Source organism: Panulirus ornatus, chromosome 43, assembly GCF_036320965.1.
Source record: "Panulirus ornatus isolate Po-2019 chromosome 43, ASM3632096v1, whole genome shotgun sequence".
In the NCBI taxonomy this organism is placed as follows: domain Eukaryota; kingdom Metazoa; phylum Arthropoda; class Malacostraca; order Decapoda; family Palinuridae; genus Panulirus; species Panulirus ornatus.
Window position 1 is genome coordinate 28896405 of NC_092266.1, and position 8968 is coordinate 28905372.

An 8968-nucleotide genomic window follows, 5' to 3' on the forward strand; every position below is an offset into this window, starting at 1 on the left:
GAAAATAAGAATTAATCTTACCAGTTGTAAAGTTCCACACTTCTATGATGCCATCAAAGCTTCCAGTGACAAGGTATTGTCCGTCAGGGCTGAAATGAGCACTTTCAACATGGGCTTTCTGTGGGAAGCGTATGAAACGTGCTTGTTGGGTAGGTACCTTTTCATCTTCTTGCTCCCTCATTGCTGCCTTACCCCGGAATAAATCAATCTGAGTGCCTGGAAAAAAAGAGCACCTGTGAATCTATGAAAATCCTACACAGTAAAATAAAAAAGTAAGACATACATACAATGCATTTACTGAAAATGTGGTTTACTGTAAATAAAGCCAGGTGCCCTATACTGAATCTCAAAGGTACAGTACAGCTTAACACTTTCACAATCCTCTTTCCTCCCATTAAATTTCCTTTTCTCAGGTACAAAAGAACGGATGTCACCATGTGGGACCATGGGGTCTGAAGTAAATCATTCACTGAGGAAGGAACTTAATTTAAAGTCCTGAGTGCATCAAGGAGCATGTGGAGTGAGACATCACTGTTTCTCAGCAGGTGTGGTAGTAAATGCAGTCTGACTGAGAAAACTAACCAGGTTGTATTAAAACTTCAGAAATATGGAGAGAATGAGCAAAGAAATACTGATGCTTTGGATCTGTGTTGAAAGTAGGAAAGGGAGACAAGGAAATGGATGGATTAAGTGAAGGAATCTTTGGGATAGCAGGGTCTAAACATTCAGGTGGAAAAGAAAAGTGCACAGGACTGAAAGACATGGATCAATGTGGAATAAAAGGGCAATATGCTTAGCCAGAACATATGAAGTGGTCAGGGTAAACCATGGAAATGTCTGTGGAGGTTGGTTGAGGATGGCAAATTCTGGTTTCACTACATTATAAATGACACCTGGAGAGTGGATGTGTGCAAAAGAGGGTGTTCTGCAAGTGTTTCTGAAGCTAACTTACTACAGCAAGAGAAGTATCATTTTCTTTACATACTTGTTCATCATTTCCCACAGTAGCAAGGTAGCACCATAAACAAATGAAAAAATGGCTGAATTCACTCACATCCACTCTCTAGCTGTCATGAATAATGCACCAAAACCACAATCAGATCCTACAGACCATTCCATGGTTTCTCCATACTATTTCATACGCCCTGCTTCAGGCCACTGACAGTACATCAACCCACATATGCCACATCATTCCAGTTCGTTATATTCCCATGTTCAAGCCTCACACCTTCAACAAACCTTTCACTACCTCCTACTTCCTCTCCAGTTCCCCTCTTTTCCTTATTCCCTCCATTTCAAACATGCATGCCCTCTTGGTCATCCTCTCTTCACCCTTCCTCTCCATATGTCCAAACCATTGCAGCACAATCCCTTCAACCTCCTCATATATACTACTACACTTTCTATTACCCTATCACTTACCCATTCAGCCCAAACCAACACCACATACTGTCCTCAGACATTTCACTTCCACTACATCCACCCAGTTTCATACGTTTTCATTTAGGGCCAATGTCTCACATCCATGCAACACTGTAGGGATTACTATACCACCAAACGTACACATCTTTGCCCTCACAGACACTCACATCTTTCCACACACTCATTAATTAGGTATTAAAAAGTACTGGCTACTACATTTTCTTTTGTAAATGACAAATACAACATAAAGGAAAGTTACAGAAGCTTTACTAACCAGGAGGAAGTAGTCCTTGGTGCTGCTGCCACTTTAGAGCTTGTCCCAAAAGAGCCAGCAAACGTGAAGGTGGTACCACCGACACCTCACCAGCAAGTGCAGCTGCAATGGCAGCTCTACGACGCTCCTTTGTCACACCCTCTGGGTAAGCTTCACGAGGATCAAAGTATGAACGTGCAATCAAATTTTCCAAATGAACATACCTGAAAAGTTTAGGGGAATATAATCATTAGTTACAATGAGACAACTAAATATGACAAATGACATTTCATATCATGCATCATTTCATGCAGCACATGAATGTATTCTAAGGAAAACCTGATGCCTGAGCTCTGCTCACTGCAAATCCCTACACATCCACTTATCCTTGCTCCTTTCACTATGATACTTATACTCACTGTTCTATTACACTACCTTTATCACCCCTTAATCTAATCCCACAAACATACCTTAAATAACACATCACATGTGATATAAAGAATGGTACAAAAATAAAGAAATGCAGTATCTCCCAAGAAAAAGAAAAAACACAGTACTGTATCTTCCTGGAGTTATTTCTAAAGGATATTAATATTTTTCAAGTCTAGAATTGGAATTTATTTTTACTGGGTCTAGAAATAATAAGCTGAATAGTCAACTATCAGTTTGAATTAAAAGCTTGAAGCGTATATAGTAAAGCAAATTGCTACAGCTACATTGAAATGCATACTAACCTTATCAACTAATCCTAACTAGAGTGGTGTAATTACCTTTTTGTACTGTACAAGGAGGGAATTTAACACTCACAAGCCCCAATCTCTTGAACATTCTCAATTTTCATGAACGCTCTTACACTGACTTACGCACATTACAACACTTTATGACCTATCGTCCTGACTGGTGGATATAACCAACTTCTTCAGTGCTGCAGAAGCCTCTTAAAGTTAAAAGGGATTCCTGGGGCAGGAAATAAGTAAGTAGTAAGTATATATATATATATAAAAGCTGAAAATCCCTAATCTGAAGTTCCATAATCTGGCACTGTTGCAATATAAGTGAATTACCCACAAACCTGCAATCACCCTTAGACCAGCACAGCAGCAACAAGAAGTAACCTCAAGATTGGTATTGATATTTACTGTATATTTCATGAATACTGCATATGTGAAACACAATTCATTATTTTTTTTTTCTTTCTTTCATATATGTTCACTTTTTCCAGCCTTAGCAAGGTAGTGCCAAGTACAGCTGAAGAAATGGCCTTATTCACTTACATCCATCCTCTAGCTGGCATATATATATGCATCAGAACTGGTCTCTTCTCCACAAACAATGCAGTTTACCACTGCAAATGGAAAAGCTGTGTGCTTAATTTGCAAAGAAGGCATGGCAACACTAAAAAATTGCACAGCCATTTTAAGAGCAAACATGCAGATAAATCAACTTTTCTGATGAAAAAACACGATTACACGATTACCCAATTGGAAAAACAGACAAGTAAATTCAAGTTTCACTTTAACACACTGGAAATGAGTTAAGGATATCTATGAGTGATTTAAAAGGCTATATACACCTTAACCACCCCACAAAATTGGGAGCAGTTATGAAGACATACAGAGACAGAAGTCTACAAGCTTTATGAATTTGCATCTATCCCTTTCCCAGTAGAGGATATGTCTAACAAGTTTCTGGACTTCAAAATTCTTGTGCTCACCCATGTCTTCTAGAATAAACATGCATTATGGTTTTTCTTTACGATTCTGATATCTATAATTTGCATGTTGATCATGGTTGTCTTTCCTTGATAGCTTATTTTTTTTTAATAACCAACTGCAACCTTAGAGGGATCTACTCCACAGAGAAGTGAATTATGAGTCTCAATTTAAAATCACTATTTTAAGGCAATGGCATACATTCACATCATACACAAGTAAATTATGAGTCATCCCAAAGTTCTGAGAAATGAAATCACTTTGAATTACTACTGAAACAAATACTGGATACAGCTGTTGGAACTTGCCTACCTTTCAGGCATAGTTTGCTTCAGCATGATAAGAGGATCAGTGTTGCGCAGGACTGACTTTGCAGCCCCTAGCTCTCGCAATTCAATCAATTCCAGAACAACCTGTTGGTTATTATATAACTGAACATCTGTATATAATAAATGCACTAAATGCAGAAGGAAATTAATTACAGCAAATGTAAAGGACATACATGCTTTTAGAGAAGTTAATTGTAACAGCAAATTATTATATAGCTTATGTAATGTAACACATCATATGAATAGAAATATCTAAATATCAAAATTTTTACATGACTACGTGGAAGCACTATATTTTTCTTCTCACACTTCTTCCTTGCTAAATCAGTTCATAAATCTTGCAAACAATAACAGGCATTCACTCTAGCATGATCAACTGCTTGCATGTGGTGGTGCCACCAAGGTATATGTAACAATATGCATGTTGTCCATGAAAAAATGAATGAAATAATGTACATAAAAAATATTGACACAAATATTTTTGCATACAAATAATAGACAAGGCCATGCTGTAAGTTTGGTGTATACAATGAATTTTCCTTTCTCTAGCTCTAAACATTGCCATTTATCAATTTTTCATATCTCTGTAAGTCTTTGCAATTAGCTATCTCTAGTCACAAATTCAATACATTAATTTAACCAATAATTAATATTTCTATAATAAAAAAATGCCTAGAAATGGATTACACAATGCACACATACTGTAAAGTTAATCAGAATCACACAATATTCCAAATCTGTATTGCCTGTAATTACATAATCCTGATATATGCTGAAAAATGCTCACAAGGAGCAACAAAAAATCTCCACTTAACTCTTATTCAATAAACACACCTGTTCATATAAATCAATAAGTTTTTTGTCAGGAAGTTTCAGGGTCTGGATTGCCTTGAGTACAGTGTCCCAGTGCCCTTGATTTATATCTGCCATGAAGCTCTCGACAGAATCCACAGTATTAAGCGTGATTGAAGTCTCTTCTTGCAATGCTCGCAAAGTTCGCCCAAGATTGTTCTCCTTAAGGTACTGTTGGATCAATCGGATTACACTGTAAAGATAAAACATCATAAAATAAATATATATGCATATAGAACATAAACTGATGTATTCTGATTCTGATAAAATTTACTTGAATGACCATGCACTGGACATAAAGCTGGAGCTTTTCACCTTTGCTAGGTAGCTTACTTGAATGACCATGCACTGGACATAAAGCTGGAGCTTTTCACCTTTGCTAGGTAGCTAAGTCATATTTTCTATATCAGTTAAGCTATGCTATACTTGCTAGCCTAACCAAATGTAAGGTTTACTGTGGTAGCTAAAATATATCACACTGCTTAGATAGTTAGGAAAGCTAAATCAGGATATTAGCTTAACTAAGTTATAAATGACTTGCTGGTTGAATTAGGTTAACTAAACAGGTAATACTGAGACATATTGGGCCAGATATGTATATATATATATGTACCTTCGTGTTTTGGATACATTCCAGAAGGATATTGCTGCAAGGAATGGAAATGCAGCGGCTGCACTGATGATGATGGAATATATCATCACCTGTATGACTTATGGCACCCTGATCCCTGCACTACAAGTATATGTCTTAAGGATCGAATTGAGACGTCTCACAAGACTTGTAAACAAAGACCTCCTCACCCCAGCTGCTGGGAATATACGCCCCCGGGAGAATGTTGCCCTACATGGGATTGCAGTGTAACCACGACCAGCGCAACCCCCTCGTCTCCCTTGTTAAGTGGCTGTGTGGACGGCTCTGGGCTGCACAAATTCGGCGATAAATGGAAAGACCCTTCGAACCGTTGCACGGAGCTCGAGTGTGGCATTTATGGTCGAATAGTCAAAAGCAACATATGTGATCTTGCGGAACTTGAAGACCCGATAATACAACTTTTCTATGGATGATCTGAAGAATTTCGATTGCTGAAGAATCCGCTGCTTTCCGTAATATATGTACACGTGTATCATTTGTTATCCCTGGGGATAGGGGAGAAAGAATACTTCCCACGTATTCCCTGCGTGTCGTAGAAGGCGACTAAAAGGGGAGGGAGCGGGTGGCTGGAAATCCTCCCCTCTCGTTTTTTTTTTTCAATTTTCCAAAAGAAGGAACAGAGAAGGGGGGCCAGGTGAGGATATTCCCTCAAAGGCCCAGTCCTCTGTTCTTAACGCTACCTTGCTAATGTGGGAAATGGTGAATAGTATGAAAGAAAAAGATATATATATACATATATATATATATATATATATATATATATATATATATATATATATATATATATATAGTGAAAAGTTTTTATCGAGGATGTAAGGCATGTGTATGTATAGGAAGAGAGGAAAGTGATTGGTTCTCAGTGAATGTAGGTTTGTGACAGGGGTGTGTGATGTCTCCATGGTTGTTTAATTTGTGTATGGATGGGGTTGTTAGGGAGGTGAATGCAAGTTTTGGAAAAAGGGGCAAGTATGCAGTCTGTTGCGGATGAGAGAGCTTGGGGAAGTGAGTCAGTTGTTGTTCGCTGATGAAACAGCGCTGGTGGCTGATTCATGTGAGAAACTGCAGAAGCTGGTGACTGAGTTTGGTAAAGTGTGTGAAAGAAGAAAGTTAAGAGTAAATGTGAATAAGAGCAAGGTTATTAGGTACAGTAGGGTTGAGGGTCAAGTCAAATGGGACGTAAGTTTGAATGGAGAAAAACTGGAGGAAGTAAAATGTTTTAGATATCTGGGAGTGGATCTGGCAGCGGATGGAACCATGGAAGCGGAAGTGAATCATAGGGTGTGGGAGGGGTCGAAAATTCTGGGAGCCTTGAAAAATGTTTGGAGGTCGAGAACATTATCTCGGAAAGCAAAAATGGGTATGTTTGAAGGAATAGTGGTTCCAACAATGTTGTATGGTTGCGAGGCGTGGGCTATGGATAGAGTTGTGCGCAGGAGGGTGGATGTGCTGGAAATGAGATGTTTGAGGACAATATGTGGTGTGAGGTGGTTTGATCGAGTAAGTAATGTAAGGGTAAGAGAGATGTGTGGAAATAAAAAGAGTGTGGTTGAGAGAGCAGAAGAGGGTGTTTTGAAATGGTTTGGTCACATAGAGAGAATGAGTGAGGGTAGATTGACCGAGAGGATATATGTGTCAGAGGTGGAGGGAACGAGGAGAAGTGGGAGACCAAATTGAAGGTGGAAAGATGGAGTGAAAAAGATTTTGAGTGATCGGGGCCTGAACATACAGGAAGGTGAAAGATGCACAAGGAATAGAGTGAACTGGAACGGTGTGATATACCGGGGTCGACGTGCAGTCAATGAATTGAACCAGGGCATGTGAAGCGTCTGGGGTAAACCATGGAAAGTTCTGTGGGGCCTGGATGTGGAAAGGGAGCTGTGGTTTCGGTGCATTATTACATGACAGCTAGAGACTGAGTGTGAACGAATGGGGCCTTTGTTGTCTTTTCCTAGTGCTACCTCGCACACATGAGGGGGGAGGGGGTTGTTATTCCATGTGTGGCGAGGTGGCGATGGGAATAAATAAAGGCAGACAGTATGAATTATGTACATGTGTATATATGTATATGTCTGTGTGTATATATATGTGTACATTGAGATGTATAGGTATGTATATTTGTGTGTGTGGACGTGTATGTATATACATGTGTATGTGGGTGGGTTGGGCCATTCTTTTGTCTGTTTCCTTGCGCTACTTCACTAACACGGGAGACAGCGACAAAGCAAAATAAATAAATAAATAAACTTCTCTAGGATTTCAGAGGGAAGAACAGCATTACATCATCAGAAGGATCAGTGAAACACATCTGCAAAACTGAAGACCTAGTCTACTCATAACACAATCTTAATTTTAAATTTTTTTCTTTTCAGTGCATATGTTTATAATCTACAATCCACCAAAACACAAAAGGATTCCAGCTCTGAAATTGAGTCTTCCTAAACAATGAAATCCAAAGGGATTGCAGTGAGATCTGTACATTACACTTGTAATAATGTATGAGACCCAGTCAACTACTGAATCTTGGATTTATGTGGACTTCAATGAGTTCAAAACTAACCGTGTAGCATTTACTGCTAAACAATAATACACAGGAAGTATATGTACAAAAAGGAAACAAATTGCTAATAAAAGCATATATATCATGAGTGAAGTTGGTCAGCTGCAGCATATGAAGGTGTGTTTCACCTATCCTACTTCAGTCCTCTAAGAATATAATGCTTAGGGAGACCCTAAACATTAGGTTTAGCACATACAATCACATTAACCCCAAAATGTAAGTCCTGTATATAAAGTCATAAGCTAAGTAGACATGACAATCTATGTTATCATGAGTCAGTAGTAAAAGGCTAATATGAATTTGCATAAGATACGTATGCGTCTTTGAAAGACTAAACCCTGCAAATCATATTACACTATTCCATGACAGGTTTCCCTACCCTTTGTTGTTTATGGGCCATTAAAAGGTTATGGTATCCAAGAAATGCTAGCATGGTTGGGCCCCCTTAGATCAGGTTAAAAATTGTCCAGTTCCGTTCAGTTTAACTCCAGCATGCCAGTTTGAGTTTGCGGCCACCTATAAACCGCATTATTGTATGAACTACATTACTAAAAGCACTTAGTTACAAGAATAACACAATCTGAGGTAATGGTATGTATATTACTTACTCCGCTGACTCAATTTCTATCGACATCCTGCTAGATTACGATTCTTTAATGTAATTGTCTTTTATATCATACATGAAGTTTACACTCTTTCGCGACTTATTGTTTATATATTGGACGGCTGTACGGGTAGCGAACGCTTCCACTCCGTTCATAACGTCTGGAGTTACATCTACGTAGCGAACATAAGTCTCACTTGACACCTAATAGAAGGCAGATCGATTAACCCAGTTGTAACCATTCCTTCCTTCTTATTCATACGGAAATACATTTTTTCTATCACCTTCTTATAAATCAAAATCATGATATTCCTATATTTCAATGGTATTTCAAGTATACCCACGCGATGGGTGCGCTCGAACTAGCCAACGAACATGCTGAAAAGGCAATTAAACAATATATTTACGATAGTTTTAATAAATTTTGATTCAAATAGTCTTTCTATATATTATTATTATGTCTACCATTGAATCGGTTTTATGGAACATTTTCATAATTTTTAATCCCTCTATGTTGGTGATAGAAACTGTACTCAGGCTCTCAGCTCTTTAAAACTAGAATTTAGTCATTATGTAGCCATATAATT

The 8968-nt window shown here is 38.3% G+C and overlaps 1 protein-coding gene across 1 annotated transcript in view; it reads right to left on the reverse strand.

Moving 5' to 3' along the window:
- Smu1 (Smu1 spliceosomal factor) overlaps positions 1-8545 on the reverse strand; it is a 15338-nt gene extending 6793 nt beyond the window's left edge. Inside the window, exons 1-5 of the mRNA XM_071687386.1 lie at positions 8386-8545; positions 4551-4761; positions 3700-3800; positions 1697-1899; positions 22-216 (exon numbers count right to left, since the gene is read on the reverse strand). Of these exons, the coding sequence (XP_071543487.1) occupies positions 22-216; positions 1697-1899; positions 3700-3800; positions 4551-4761; positions 8386-8411 (736 nt within the window). The 5' untranslated portion in view covers positions 8412-8545. The remainder of the gene's footprint in view (positions 1-21; positions 217-1696; positions 1900-3699; positions 3801-4550; positions 4762-8385) is intronic.
- Positions 8546-8968: the final 423 nt, after the last annotated feature.